We start from the raw sequence: 16,003 nt of genomic DNA on the forward strand, positions 1-16,003 counted from the left end.
CCGCTCAAGTGTGCAGTCATCTGTTAAAAGCACCGCTCTCCCCCGCCTCCCCGCACCACACACGCTTTTTTTCTTAAAACAATCCTCCGGGCTCTCGCGGCGGCTGGCGGACAGGGAAGCGTCACGAGATTCTCCAATGGGAGAAAAAAAGATGGAGGGGGAAGAAAAAAAAAAAAAAAAGAAGGAATAAGGGGAAAAAAAAAAAATCATGCTGGACAAAGAGCCTCGGGGGCAGCGCGGGAAGCGCCAAGCGCGTGGGAAGCGCCATGGCGCAGGTTTTGGCTCGCAGCGGGGCCGCTGTGGGCAACCGGGACTGGGACTGGGGCTCCTGCACCATGGGGCTGAGATGAGGCTGGAACCAGGAGCCGAAAGCCCTCCCACCCAATTAGTTTTCGGACCGTTTCCAATTTCAGCGCAGGCAAGTGGTGGTTTGAGCTCATGGATGGGAAGCCGGACCCAAGGCCCCGGTTATTAGCCAGGAGGTTAATTAGTGACTGGAGGAACTTGCCTGGGGGGCTGGGGAGCCCCTGCCTGAAGGCACAGCGGTGTTGGGACCACGGGCAGTGCCCAGGCTGGGGGCTGCCCCACGCCTGGCTGGGCTGCCTGGGTGCTTTCCAGGATTTTGCTTCAGGAAACCCCTCAAGTTTCATGGAGTTTGCAGGGTTTGGGTTTTTTTTTTTAAATGGCTTTCTATTTGTTTGCTTAAGAGCTGGTTTATGGAGGCAATCAGCTCAAGAAGTGAGGGTGTGACAGGCACCGGGGAAAGGGCTGGGCAAAGCAGAAGGGTCTGTGCTGAGCGATGGGCACACGCGGGCAGGCGGGACCTGCGGTACACTCATGCATCGCATCTCTCCTTGCAAGGAGGGTACTTCCAGGCACTGAGAAGTGCTGGTGAAACAACTCTTCAAAAAAAAAAAAAAAAAAAAAGCAATTCAACACCCTTAAAATCCTGCAGGCACCACTATAACCACCAGCACAGCTGCGGCAGGGACGGGGACAGCCCTCGCGTACCCGCTGCACACACCACACCAGCTCGGGGAGCCTTGGCAAACTCCTTCCACGGGTTCTAAGTCATCTCCCGTTTCTTTTCAAGGTTTCAGAGCGAAAGGTCTCTGACAGCGAGGATATCACTATCGCAGCAGACGAAACAAGGACACCAGATGCTTCTCTGCTTGCACAGGGCAGTGCCAGGGACGTGCCCATGAGCAGTGTCGCACCCGGCAGCTTCGACACCACTCCTGCATCATCGGTAGCTGTTTCTGCACAGAAACGATGCTATTCCTGCCCATATTTGCAACAGCAACTCTGAGACGAGGCAGGGAAGAGCACGGCTGTGGACCGAAGCCACGGGATGAATTTTGGTGTTTCCTCCCCCACACGAGTCCCGGAGATCACTCACAGCCCAAGACTGTGGAGCTGCATTTAAAAGCCCAACGACCGCAATAGCTTTGGAGAGTCCCAGCTGCAGAGGGAAGCCTGGAGACAAGCCTCGCATGCAAAGCAAGAGATCAAAAACCAGGTGAAGATTAAGGCCAGCCCAAGACATAGTTATTTTTCAGCTCTCTCAGGTCTGGAAAGGCTGGATTCAGCAGAGTCAGGTTCAGCTTCCAGCTGTGTGGCAACCTCATCATGCGTCCACCTACTTCTCCAGGGGTTAAAAACCTCTCCTATTGTTCAGCCCAGGGAGCTAAGCTTTATTTTCTGTAAAAAACATACCGGCGGGTAGTGGCGTCAGGGCTCCAGGTGAGCAGACGTGGAGGATGCGACGTCCCCGCGGGCTCAGCCAGGTGAAGATCACCCTGTGGTTTTTCCTTTGGCATTTCCCAAGCGAGGGTTACCCAAACCAAACCCAAGCAGCTTATGGAGATTAGCATAAGAGACATTAAAGCTATGCCTTAATTATAGATATATGTGTTGGCAGAGGACAGGGCGGGTGCTCCAGGATCAAAACAGCTCAGAAAGGCCATTAGAAACCAGCTTCGAGGCGGTGAAAGGCGGCCGAGCTCCCTGGGGCCCTGAGGAGCCTCCGTGAAATCCCCGGGGAAGCCAACACGGCCACGCTCCCAGCCCCACGCATGACGCACGCCCATTCCCGACCTAGGCAGGAACGGCTAAAAATATTGGTGTCTCTCCATCCCCTGAGCACGCAGCTGAGAAACGTTTCCGTTGATTCATTAACCTGTTGAAGAGGCATCAAACGCTCCAGCTGTGACCCACCCCGCCATTTTAAAGTCCGTGATGTTCCCTCTCTCAGCACTGTGCCCACACAAGGAGCAAGTCAGGGTGGACAGTCTCACAACACTTCTAGAATATTTTCTACCTGACCTAACCAAGGGACGGGGGCTGTGACTGAAGCACCACGCAGGACAGGGGACAGTGATACAGCAGCTGGTCCCCATCCCTGCGGATGGGGATGCTGTGTGGGCTCCTTGCGGGTGCAAACACACGAATTTACACCCCCTGAGCATCTGGGGCTGTGTCCATCCTGGTGGCTTTTTGTTTCCGGGGGTCAGGCAGAGGCTGGGGGCTGGATTCCCACGATACCGAACTGCAAGGGATCTTCCCCCTCCACACCAGCCCCGAGCGAGCACCCGCACCCAGAGCACGAACTGCTGCGAGGGGGGAGGCGCAATTAATAATGCACCGCGCTCCCAACCCATAAATCTCTGGCACGATTCACGGGTGATGTGAAGGGTGATGGAGAAGGCCTTGTCCAAGGTCAGACAGCGAGTCCCAGGAGATGGCCTGGGAACGGGAACAGCGGCCCCAAATTCCCACCCCGCTCCCAGCGCTGAGCCCAGGCCAAATCTGGATCTGCTCAGCGGGGGCACGTGCATTTGTTGTGTCTGCTGCACATCCTTAACATCGTACAAACAACGGCCCAATGCCGCAGTTATTTCAGCAAAGCTCTCGAAAAACTCGCCAGACCATAGGGTCAGAAGCACGAAGGAGCCACAGAAATATCAGAGAGCCCACAAACTCTGCTGCCAGGCCACTGCCCCAGCTTTGCCTTGCCCGGGCACCGCAGCTTCCAGCACCCCCTCACCCCAGGAACAGCACTGGCAGAGTTGGGGTGCCCAACCCGGCCCCCACTAGCCCACCGTCCCCACGTTGGGTGCTCTGTGCCTCCTGCCAGCCCTTTGTTTGCTCCCTCCCTGCTTGCAGCGCGCGAGGCTTTTCCTCCAACCCACCAGCAACAGGTTTTGTCCCTCCGCAGCAATGCGGACACTGAAAGCATCCCGAGGCAGATGTTTCTGCGACCTCTGACCCAAGACTAATGTTTTCCTTTCTGTGCTAAGCTGCCATCTGCCACGGCCGACACAGATGACACCCAGGCGCTCCCGCAGCCCACCCTGCCCCGGCACGGCTCCCGCATGGCGGCACGGGGGCTTTGTCCAAATTTGGGATGTGTCAGCCCTGCACAAACGCAGCCCTGGGGCTGGGGGGTGTTTCAGAGGGGCATGAGGGATGCCCTGGATGCGGGGGGCTCAGCTTGCATCACCCCACAGCTGAGAACGGCCACGCTTACACCACCCACCACTCTCCTGCCCAGCCCCAGGGCATCCTCCCAAGGGCTGAGATCGTTGCAGGGCTGGAGGTAAAACCCACCTCAGGCTTAAAACACACAAAACAAACCAACAAGCAAAATGAAAACCAGGTGTAAGCTGGAGCACGGCCACCGGAGACGCAGGGGCTGTCCCCCATCCCATGGCAAGGGCAGGTCTGAGGGCAGCCCCACGCTGTGGGAGGAGATGGGGGGCTGGTGGGGAGCCCCATCCTGGTCGCTGGTCCCACGTCCAGCTGCCTCTTATCTGCGCTGTTATCACATAACCTCTTCCTCACCCTCATCTGCTGGAAGCATAAACGGCCCGTGGTTGTTTTCCCCAAGGTATGAGCACCGTGGGAAAGTTGAGGAGGGGAGGCTCAGGCCTTTACTCAAGCCCCATTTTGGGGGTACTTGAGACTAATGGGGCCAGGAGAGAACCCGCGGCCTCTGGGGTAGCAGCGAACCCGGGCGCTGGGTGCAGGGTCTGCCCCGCTGGGGAGGGGGAGCAGCCCCCACCCCGACACCCATCCCCAGGCGCAGGCTGGGCTGTGGGGGATGTGGGTCTCTGCTCTGCGGTACCTGCAGCCCGGAACAGTCACCCCCGACAAACCGCCCTCCCTGCGCCCCAGAGACCCCGGCAGAGCCACCCTAGCACAGAGGTGGTTCAGAAACCACGACCGTGACCTTGCGTGGTGCAGAGGGTCCCCACCGAGGGAGCATCACCCCCACAGAACCCTCTGCACCAGCAAACACGCTGCGTGACCGAGCGGACACCTGAGCTAGAGCAGTCCGGACCCTGAGGAGCAAAGCAAGTGGCCAAACATGAGCAGGACACTCAGACTTCACGTGTTTGCTGGCAACTGCTGAGAGAAGGAGAAATAACCAGTGGGAGAGTCTCCCTTCGCTGCACACAGGGCCACAGCCACTGCACGCTGCTCCCAGCCGCGGAGCGGTGACACGACCCTACCCCCTCGTCCCCACACCTCCCGGGGTAACCGTCATCCTTGGGCTTACGAACGGGAACCACAACCGCCGGCTTTCACCCCTTCCCCTGCACACCCCCAGCACCTGCAGACCCTGGGCGTTAAGCTTGCTGCTTTCCATCAGGCATCCACGCACAAGAGTCACTTTTCCAGTTGTGCCAGTGGCTTCCCGCCTGGCACAGCCTGGAAGCAACACCCCAGCTTTCTCCTGAAGTTACACCCTTCCCCCTGAGACACGTCTGCTCAGCGCCAGCCCTGGGGGGATCCTGATCTCCACCACCTCCAATCCGACCAGAGAAAGGGCTGGTGTTCAGGGATATGTCTCCATTACTCCATCTTCCCACTCCACCCTATTCCGTTCCTCCTCATTCCACTGCCTCCCCACGAGCCTCTCCTGTGTTCCTGCATGGAGCATCACCGAGGAGCGCAGGTGCGTACATTCCCAGCGGTGCCAGCCCGCCTTGGAAACACCCCGCTGAGCAAAGGAGCACGCTTTGGAGTCAGGGGAAGGCAAAAAGGTCTGGAAAATGGTCCCACTGGGAAAACAGAGCTCCACAGCCTGCGCCCCAGTCTCGCCTCCCGCTCAGCTCCTGGCCTGACATCGCCACCCTGCTCGGGGTGGCACGGCACCCCTGGAGCCAGCAGAAGGAAGATGGGTGCAGGGAGACAAGGAACACTTTGGGATGCTGTCCAGACCTCGCTGGAGCACGTGGGGCTGGGAATGCTCCCTCCTGCCCTGGCAGCCAGGGGCTGGCGGGAGCCACTCCAGCCCCGTCCCAGCAGCAGGGAGCACAGACGGGCTCACCGCACCTCACCTGCAGCTTCGCTCTGTGGCTTTCTGGCACACACGTCTGTTAAGAAACCAAAAGTTTTGCCACAGCTCCCCGGAGAGCCAACGCAGAACTGCCCAGCTCCCCCTCACCCATGTGGGGCACCCCGATGCACCCCGAACCTCCTGCCAGCTCTGCCGCACTCCCCCGGCGCCGGCACGGCCCCACAAACATCTCTGGCAGCTGCGACGCCGTTCCCAGCACCAAAAACCAGCACTAGACCAAACCGGTGGTTTTTTTAAGAAGTCCCATCCAGGCTCAGCTTTATTAAACACTCTGGGACACCAGCCTGGGAAAAAAACAGCGTTTCACACAGGGAGGGTGGTTGGCAAAGCAGCAGGTTACTTCGAGTGACATCAGGTTAATAAAGAAAGAGCAGATCTCCAGTCTTGTTTAATTAAAAAAAGCAAACTGCAATCCAAAGTCTTTGATGTGTTTTTTTTTTTTGTGTTCCATTTCATTTTTGACCTAGCCCAAGCCATCTAATTGAGATTTTAAGACCCAGACTTTCATCTGGAGAGAAACTAAAGGAATTCCCAAAGCTGGATACACTCATGGGCAGGAGTGGGGAAAAACGTGCTAGAGCCCTGTTCCTCCTACCAGCGTGGAAAGGGAAAAAAAAAAAAAAAAAAAGGCTTTGTTTCTTAAGCAGACATTAGTCAGGACAGTTTGGGAATCAAAGTTCCCATTGTAATGAAAAACAATATAATTCCATTACTAAGCAAAGTGGCCAGGCTATTCACCGGGTGGTAACCGGCTACCTGGGAAGGAGCTGCCTTTCAATGGAGCTTCATTCATAATAAACATGAAAGATGTCGAAGGAAGAGACCAAGACAAAACTCGCCTCATTCCCACCCTCAACAATGGCTGCTATGAAATATTTTTTTGTCCCCAGTTGATGTTTTTTATATCCTCTGCCGGCGTAAATCCGCGCAGCCCCATTGTCTGTGGGAGCGGGCTGCCCTGCGCCGAGCTCTGCTCTCCCCGCTCATCCCAGTCCCTGCTCCTTCTCTTGGACCAGAGGGTGACCATGAAGGATGGAGGATCCTGGGATCCAGGGAACACAACCTGGGCCAAGGCTGGCAAATGGTCTCACCACCCTCCCGCAGGGCAGGAGAGAGCATCCTGGGCCAGCTCCTCAAGCAAGTGCCTGTTAGACACCGTTAAGTTACCCGGCTCTTCTCCCCCACGGTGCTGCCCAGCAGCTGTGGCATCCCAGAGCACCCGCTGCAACTGCTCCCCGTTTTGACTTTTCATTTTGTAAACATTTTCCCTTCAAAAATGTTTTACTCTTTAAGCCAGAAGAAGGCAAAGTTGGAATCTGGGGGAGATGAGGAATTTCCACCTCCTTGGGCCACCTGCCAGCCCAGCACTGCTGGTGCCTGAGGCTACGCTCCCGTTTCTCCATCCCTTTTGGGGTAAATGCCCATTTTCACCCACTCTGGACACTGCTGCCCACACTTGCTGCCCGCGCAGGGTGAATCCACGCTGTCTTGCTCCCGGGAGCTCTGGCACGTACGCAGTGCTGGTGTCACCATCTCACTAAGCGATGAAGAACTTTTTTTTTTTTTTTTTTTTTTTTTTTTCCTCTTTTCCCCCTCAAACCAAGTTTCGGCTAAACACCACGCTGCCTGAGAGCCAAATATGGAAAACTCCCACCCGGGACACACGTGACCCCACCATCCTACTCTTCTAATCCTGAACATAAAACCCAAGATTAGGATCTGAACAGCCAACAAGAGTTTATACAAGCTATATTTAGCTCCGATATTTATAAACAGGAGGAGAGGGGGGGTTTTGCAGAGCACACGGGTGCCCCTGTGGCACAAACCCTACCCAAAGCCAGAGCAATTTGTGCCGGGGGTGTTTCGGTGAGACAGGGAGTGGGCAAAGATGGCAACAGCCAGACAGCGATGGATCCAGTCCCCCCCCAACCTCACAGCTGTGAAGCTGCTGGTTTCTCTTCCCAAAGCAAAGCAAAGCTCCCAAAAACAGTTATCGGCAGCTCAAACCTCGGCCCCTTGGAAAGCATTGTCTGAGGGATGTAAAGCACCTCCGAGCAGGCGGGTATCTGCTCCCGAGATCTGTATCCTGGGATTCCTGTTGCTGCCAAGTTTAACCAAGGAAACGGCGAGGGAGGGAGAGAGGGAAGACTCTGCCTCCGACACCTTTTGCCGGCAGAAATCCCTGTGTCAACATGACGCCCTCGCCGAGGGAGCAGGGACAATGGTGGCGGCTCTGCCCTCCGGCCGCAGCCCGCATTCCTGCCCCCCTCCCCTGGAAACCCCCCTTTTGTGGGGAGCAGCAGGCCCTGTGAAAGGGCCGTCTGTCGCCCTGCCTTTTGACTTGGAGGTCTGTGTCTAACATTTTAATAGGGGCTGGGGGCCGGAGAGAGACACCCCCCCGCCTGCTCCCGGGCTGCTCCCCCATGGGGTCACTCTCCCAGCCCGCCCCAAAGCCGGCGCGCGGGGCTGCGGCCGCCGATGGGCAGCGGGTGTGAGGGCGGGAGCTGTCGACGCTGCACATCCCGCTGCCCGCAGCCACGCTCCTCCAGCTGCCCCGAGAGGAGACATTCCACGGGTTAACCGGCCCTGAGTGCCTTTGGGAGGGTGTTTTTCTCATCCCTCTGCGTAAGGATGCACCGGTGGGGCAGGGGTGCCGGGGACGTGCTCTCCTCCATGGCTGTTCAATCGACAGCAGATAATTTGTGTCTTAAAATAAACCACCGCCCGCTCAGGAACACTCAGCCTCTCGGGCAGTGGTGCTGGCGGGGTGTGTAAGGTCCTCGGGTCCCCATCGCCCTGCACGGGGCAAAGAAATTGAGAAAGCGAAGACCCTCCTCTGGTTGCTCCTCGTGGTGGACGCAGGCAGCGTCACATGGCACCAAAGAGGAGGATGAGGAGGAATCCCTTGCAACAGCCTTGGGCCTGATCCTCCACAGCCCTGGAGGTCCCAGCAAAGCCGGACACTGCTCTCAGCTACACTGCCTTTAGACCAAGCCCAAAGCCACAGGCTCCCCAGCCCATCGGTGCTCGTCCCACCACCACACGGCCGCGTGCCCCTTCTATTAAATAAGGGCAACGTTATAGCATCATTAAAACTTAATAAATCCATTTCCCATATAAATACCATTAAATTCAGATTTCGGGGAAGGGAATTAGGGTGAAAACTTGTTAAAAGAAAATGACTTCTGCGCAAATAAATTTTTGCAACTTGACTGAGCGTGAAAGTTTCCCATTAAAATGCAACTCCGCTCCCTTTGCTGGAAATGTGCAAAAGCCTAATAACCAGGGCCTAAACATTAACTGTTTAACTGACTTTTCCAATATTAACTCCAGCTCGCTGTGGGGGAAGGGGAGGACGTGACGGGTGAAAGCTTAAAGCAGACATTAATTACTGCTGTGCGAGGGAAGCACCGCTCGCATCTCACCGGCATCATGCTCCCGACAGCTCTTGGCAGACCCAGATGTGGGACATCACGGGCCATGAGCACAGCACCAACCCCGCTGTGCGTGGGGCAGCGGGCAGGATGCTGCCCCATCAGATGGACTAGGTGATCATTGGAGGTTCCTTCCAACTGAAAATATTCAATTCTGGGGCAGAGCTCCCTATATGGCCCAGCCAAATGTCTCCCCGCCTCATCCTCAACCCCTCACACAGGTTTTAGTCGTGGTCCTGATCCTGCACCTCTCGCACCAAGCACTGCATTTACCAAGGGGAACCTCCATCACCTAATTCACCTCCACCAGCCAGGATGCACCTGGCAGGTCGTGCTGCCCCATCTTGCACCGAGACAAGTTCTGATGTTCAGATAAGCACCAGCCAATGGAGGGAAACTGAGGCACTAAGCAGACTTCACCTGATATATGTGGAAACCCCAACACCACCCCAAAGACCCTGGCCTGTGGGGTACTTGCCAACACGGGGAGGTGAGAGGAGGGGACCCGACCCACTCGACACATGCCAGAGCTGTAGATGGAGGCACTGCAACGGGTCTTGTCGCTGCCACACACCGCGGAAGGCAGAGCCCAGACAAGGGTGTGCGAGTCTGAGCGGGCACCGTCACACCTTGGCCAGGTGGGCAGCTGGAAGCAGCGCCAAGATGCTCTACCAGTGAGACTCAGATGTCAGAGTAAAGACTGGGGTGTCCCCAGGGGGGCATCTCTAACTGCTGGGGCACAGGCAGATGGGAGCTGCCATGGCCTGGTGTCACGAAGACCTAGCAAAGAGATCCCAACATCACACCAATAGACGGGCAAAGAGATTTGTGATGTTAAGTCCAACTGGGGCTTCCTCGGCCCTTCAGAGCCCCTGCTCTGCAACCCTGATCAGGATCAGGCCCTGCTGATGCCGACGGTGCCAAAGCAGGGCCCTGACCCTCCCACCTCTCTGCTCCTGGATGCCTCCACGTACAGATACCCAAGAAGCAAGATGCCCCCCTCAACACCAGAGTAGCATTTCTACTCCTCATTCCAGATCTTCGGCCGACGTGAGTAGCTGCAGTTTTACCCCAGACCAAAGCACAAGCCCAGCGCTGGGCTGGTGAGCGCCCAACACAACGCCCATGGCCAGCAGCCCTTGGATGGTGGCAACACCGACCTGCTGCTGCCAATACGTGTTGAGGCCAACCCCAAGGAGCTCGGCACTGCAGGATGGAGCCCTTCTGTGGATGGATGGACTGGAGAAGCTGGGCTGCCTCTTCCCGCAAGCAAATCCAGGCTCGTGAGGGCACCAGGGCAACTTCAGGGACCTGCAGGATTTCGGCACAGCCACTTCCAGGCTCTGGGGCTCGGCGCTGCATGCCAAAGGCATGCAGTGAGATGACAAGACCATTCAGAAGGCGCCTGGAATCACCCCAAACCCTCCCCTCTCTGGCCTGATGGTCTTTCTAACCCTGGTCCCCAAAAGGAAGAGCTGCAGGAGGAGGTTGGCCCAAGACCAGCCTGGGGAGCGGTGAGCGAGCAGCCCAAGTGCCCCGTGGTGCTGCCCCATCCCGGGTGGCAGCAGGAGCTGGCGGGACACAACCACAACCCCACTGCAGGTTTGCTTTTCCAGGGTGGGGTTTAAGTTGTATCCCAGAGGGTCTTCCACTCCACAGCCCCAATACATGGTCTAAAACCTTCACCTGGAGTTTGATAACGCGTTAACCACAGAGAAGTCTCCATCCAGAGCTTACCAGCTCTCTATAACTGCACCCCGAGGCTACTCCCTCGTTAAACACACTGATGCTCTATAAATTTCACATTCCGCTCATGTACACACGCCGTTACCGTTTGGGACACCTACCAACATGAGCAAAATGAGGGTCACCACCCCTCCAGGCCTGGAAAAAGCAGGTTAATTTCCAAACAATGTTATTTTAAAACTTGCTAACTGCCTCCTGATTATGTTATCCAAGCCCTTAATTGGTGAATAGCTTGGTCTTGCAATGGCTTATACGTGTCTCCCTCATGCTACATACAATAAACTGGAACAGCTTTGGAGGTGAAACCAGGGCGTGTAGTATCAGCTGGAACAAATGGACGTATCGTGGCTTCTAGCAGGCAGGAAGACAGCAAGTCAGGTGGTTGAGATGGAAGAGATTTTGGTGGAATAAAACATAGCCTGTATGGCACAGTGAGCTTTTGTAGAAGCTGTACAGGGAGCAGAGCCCTGGGCACTTCATCACACATTTAACAGCTACAAGTACCCGGCAGGGAACAGCCCCTCTGATCTCAGGTGATGACGGCTTCTGCAAATACCTCACCTCTCCTGCATCCTGGGGAGACCCTGAGCCAATTCATCTCAGCAGGCATCACCCTAGCTCTCCTGCTCATTCTGTGCTGCAGGTACTGCTGAGGGACCTACTGAGACATCTCTTGAACGTGAGCCACGCTGGCCCCTGCTCAAAGGCAGCACAACCCTCTGGCCATCACGAGTATATCCAAGCCATGAGAAAAATCAAGTGAAAAAACTCAGCCCAACCAATAAAATCCCAAGGCAAGTTAGCAGGAGTCGGTGGGACCACCTGAGACAACTGATAACCATCAAGACGCCTTGCAGAGAGGAGAGATGTAAACAGAGATTCTTCTAGAAAAGAGCTAAAAGACCCCGCTACTGTCCCGGTGACCTCACCAGCTGGGCTTCCGAGCTAAGTTTCTCTTCCACTGGAATCTGTAACAGGTGACGCTTTTGTATTTTTAATCTACCCTCTTACCCATTTCCACCTTGTCCTTTCCGAGAATGAGATCAGACTCGACAGAGCCATCAAGAGTTCTCAACATGGCTGAATCACCGCTCGTCTACTTCTTTAAGAGCTTCCTCTGGTTGATTGTTCAACACTCCACCCTCTTCCTCTCCAGCACGGAGACTGCATTTTTTTTTTTCTTTGTTATTATTTCATGGAAATAACGTTGGGTTAAAGCACATGAGAAAAACCAAACCAGAAGGAAACTTCCGCCCTTTACAATGAGATAACAATGACCGAGCAGTTGAATAACTTGAAGGGCACGGAGAACTGCAGGGCTCAGATCACTCCTCTGCCTTCCTGGTTGTCTCCTGAAAAAGTTTTGAGCTAAAATAATCATATCTTCCCACTACGGTCCCCCTCGGAATCTTTCTTCCAATGTTTCTGGCCCACTGCCCGTGGAAGCTGGTGGTGGCAACGGGCACCAGCTCAGGAGCCATCGCCCTGGCTGAACTACAACGCCACGCTGATTCATAAACAGAGGAAGTACTTTAGCAAACTGACTTTTCCCCCTTTTCAGCACAAGCCTTGTGATTAATTTAACTTATTCTCTTCCTTTGCCATCTCTTTTGCTTCTCTGGGCAAGAGTATGACAACCCCGACGCAGCTCCTCTGAGTGGTGAAAGGCTGGCGGAGCGGGGGTTGAAGCTCAGCCCCCTCTCATACCATCTGCTTTTAACTAGCGGAGCAAGGGAGGTCCTGGGAACAAATGTCACATGGCACAGCAATCTAAAATCAGCCCTACTCATTTGCAGGGATGCCAGTCAAAACTATAGTTATCCAACAGTCTAATTAGGAGTTATCACTAGAAGTCAAAACGATCTTTTGGAAAACCTTCTCATTTTGTCTGGGAAAATGCTTTAGTCAAAGGCAAGTGCCCTTTCTGGAAAGCCACAGCTCCCCAGCGCCACGAAACCACGTGTCAGCCGCCGCAGCAGCCACCGTCTGCAGACCGGACCTTGCAAAGCTCCGGATCTGGTGCAAGTGCCACGCGTGGGACAGAAACACCCCGCGCCTTCCGCTGGGGTCGGCGCAAGGTCCACGAAACTCTGCTGCTGCTCTTCCAGCACTGAAAGACCCGGCTACCCCTGCCAAGATGGAAAGCAGCTCCAAAGGCGGCTTAATTAGGCCACTTCTGCCGCGAGCCCTCCAGCCGATCGCATGCTCAGTCCCCTCCATTCAATTAAAGCTCTGCACGCCCTGGACCGCCTGGCAGAGGGACAAGCAAGATAAGGCACCTGGAGTTTTCCAAACTATCGCTGTAAAATAATAAAGGCAGAGAAAGCTCCTCGTCTCACACCAGCGATTCCCTTTCCGTAACAGGGCTGATAAACTCGGGTTTGGTGTTATCAGAGTCGTCTTCGCGTAACCCAACTAGCTCTCTCCCGCTACAAACGCCGGGACGCTTGTCCGCTGGAGTAGCGTCTCCCTCGTACGCTATTTATTTCACTCCACTTTCTAATTGGATTTGTGGGGGCAGCACAATGGGGCTTTATGGCCAAACTTTGTTAAGTGCCAGGCCGAGCGGAGATGTGGCCAGCAGCCAAAATGGTGCATTTCACGCAGGCGCCAAAGGGCAGTGCCAAGCTTTTCTGCGTCTGGTATCTGTGTTCTTGGCTCTGCTTTGTTTAAGAAGCTTGGAAGCAAAACTCCTCGTAAAGAGATATTCAAACAAGTGAAAAAACGGGATTTTGCGAGCTGCTATCAGATACCTTGGAAAGTTGCACCTCCTCTAGTCTGGCAGCACCTCTAATATCTGCCCCCATCGCCCACAGAGCCTACCCTGCACGGGGCAAGCACTTTCACACACTGAGAGCACACACCTTGCTTTCCTGCAAAAGTAACCCACGAAGCCACCCCGGCATCCGCAGCCAAGAGAGGGGTGGCTATTCACAGCGAGCAACAACAAAGTTCTTTAAAGTTAACTTTTTCTCTTAAAAAAAACCCCTCCATCCCAAGCCTACTTTGGAGGCTTCTCCTCCAAATAGAGCTCGCACACATCAGATCTAATTAGATTCCATCACCATCTGCACATGAAATGTAAATCAGGAGTTGCAGAGACTTAAGAAAAAAAGGGAAGAATGACCACAAGGAAAAGGAGGGGTGTAAGGTTGGGGAGGGGGTGGAGGGTTGGGCATTCTGGGAAGCCATACATGATTAGTCACACAGCATTAATCTGCCTCCCTTAACAATAGCTGCCGAATTTCGACCGAATCCCAGCTGTCGCTCTTTGAATGAAAGAAAACAAGATTTAGAGCGTCAAGCGTTGGTAAGGGCTTCTGTGCAAAAAAAAGTGGCGTGCATTCATTAGTGGCTCACAAAGGGACCCAGCCTTTGTCCATTAAATTGCTCATGTGCCTGATTGATTTGCTGATTTATTTGCACCAAAGGGTTGGGGGGCTCAGCTTGGAGAAGGGGGCGGGAGGTGCCCAGCTACTGGGCAGAGTAACGGCACCCAGGCGGATTTGCAAAAAGCAACACACATTGTCAAGGGAAACTGCCATTCAACAGGTTGGGATTGGAAATGCCTTCAGGTTCCTCCGCCGAGGACTTCCTATTTGGAAATTTGGGGTGGGTGGGAACGTCTCCCCGCCTGCTCTCAGCCCAGGCCACGTTCAACAGGCAGAGGGGAAATCTGGCCGGAAAACAGAGCCTTGCCCATTCACATTTCTTTTATGGAATAGTTTTAAAAAGGGAGCTGGAGTCTTATTCATTTCTCTTGGTTATTGTTCCCTGGGAGCCTGGAGTGAATCGGCCATCGCTGCGGTGGGTCGGTTGGTCCTTCAAAGAGTCCCAACACTTTACACATCCGTTTCCCCACAACCAGCTTGGAGAAAGCTCCTGCCCGGGTGCCAGGTCCTGCCAGGAATGCCGGGCTGGACCGCAGCTTGGCACTGGTGCTGGCTGGGCTGCAGGAGGAGGTGGCCCTGCTCCCCCGCCTGCCCTGCCCAATGCCCCACAGACCCACGGACATCAACGGAGCAGCTCCAGGGCAGAGCCACGCCATGAAACCTCTCTCGGTTGTTTATTGGAGACGGACTGGACACCACACCACGAAGTGCCAGGGTGCAAGGGACTGAAAGGCAGTGCTTCAGGGCCAGGAAGGAGCAGCTGGAGGACAGACAGACAGACAGCCTCCCTCCCCGCCTGACAGTCCAACAAACGCCGCGGGCTGGCCCTACCTCCTGCTCCATCAGCAGGGCAGTCTGCATAGGTTAACACCAGAAAAACATGGCCCTTTGCCCATGTTTTTCCACCCAGCTAGGAACAAAGCCCGATCCTGCCAAACTCGCGGCGACTCCTACACAAGCAGGTTATTCTTGCCACTCAAGGAAAGAAAACGCATCTTGCCCTATTAAATCCAGAGCCTTCAAAGCAAAGTCAACATGCATGTCAATACTCTGGTCGGGGAAGATGAAAATCCTCTGGCTCCTCCATACTTACTGGCACACCTCTGTCCCGTTGAGAAAAGTTTCACACTTGCCCCCGTTGAGGCAGGACTCCGCAAGCTGCGTGCACCGTAAACCTGCAAACAGAAGGAGCGCGTTAGCCACAGCGCAGGTCCCGGGTGGCAGTGGAAGGGGGGGCTGCATCACCTAACGTCACCCAGGCCGGGGACAGGCTCCTCGAGACCCCCCGGAGCGCGGGGTCCCCCACCCGCAGGGTGACGGAGTCGGGCAGGGACCACGTGGCCCCAGCGCTGAGAGGCTCACCTAAAAATAAACTCAGGGTGGGCTTGGGGGGAGGCTCTGCCTTCTCCTCCGGCGGGAGGACGGACAGAGAGGGACCCCCCATCAGGGGGCCAAATGCCAGCGGGGAGAAACCACCCGCCTGAGGGCCCGGGAGTTACCATCAACTCAGTAACGAAATGAGTCGCCCGTCACAACTTGCTATGAGTAAAGGTTTCATTGTCTGGCCCTCAGAGCCAAATTCTGCACAGTTACCACAGCAACTGGCTGAAAGTACCAGAATCGCTTCCGATTTCCACCCCGGCTCGCTCTTCCCGTTCTCTGCCCCGCTCGCTCTTCACGGTAACCGGTTCAGCGACCCGCGTGTGCAGCCCGAGCGGTTTCACATTGAGCCGCTCCCGCTTTGCACCACCGCAACCCAACTTCTCCCCCGGACGCCTGTCGAGGCCCAACGCAGCCCGGGGACACCCCGCTGGCCCTTTGGGGCTCTGTCCCCAACCCCGCAGATCCCACGGGGGGATGGGAGTGGGGGGGATGGGGATCACTCCGGCCACAACTTTTTTTGCAAACTTTGGTTCCAAGAGGCCGGTGCCTGGCACGGTTCTGAGCCCGGGAGGAGCGGGGTGAGGGCAGCCCCGCTGCCTCCCCTTCCCCAAATCCTCCCAGGACATTCCTGCTCTGGAGGAGGCTGCTTGCTCGGCACCGAGGCGGGGAGGGGAGGGGGGGGG

General features: G+C 55.6%; 1 protein-coding gene across 1 annotated transcript in view; it reads right to left on the reverse strand.

Moving 5' to 3' along the window:
• NOTCH1 (notch 1) overlaps positions 1-16,003 on the reverse strand; it is a 44,070-nt gene that overhangs the window by 24,588 nt on the left and 3,479 nt on the right. The window contains exons 2-3 of the mRNA XM_026860651.1: positions 15,553-15,713; positions 15,031-15,112 (exon numbers count right to left, since the gene is read on the reverse strand). Coding sequence (XP_026716452.1) covers positions 15,031-15,112; positions 15,553-15,713 — 243 coding nt within the window. The remainder of the gene's footprint in view (positions 1-15,030; positions 15,113-15,552; positions 15,714-16,003) is intronic.

Source organism: Athene cunicularia (assembly GCF_003259725.1).
Source record: "Athene cunicularia isolate RWA chromosome 17 unlocalized genomic scaffold, athCun1 chr17_part1, whole genome shotgun sequence".
Classification (NCBI taxonomy): Eukaryota; Metazoa; Chordata; class Aves; order Strigiformes; family Strigidae; genus Athene; species Athene cunicularia.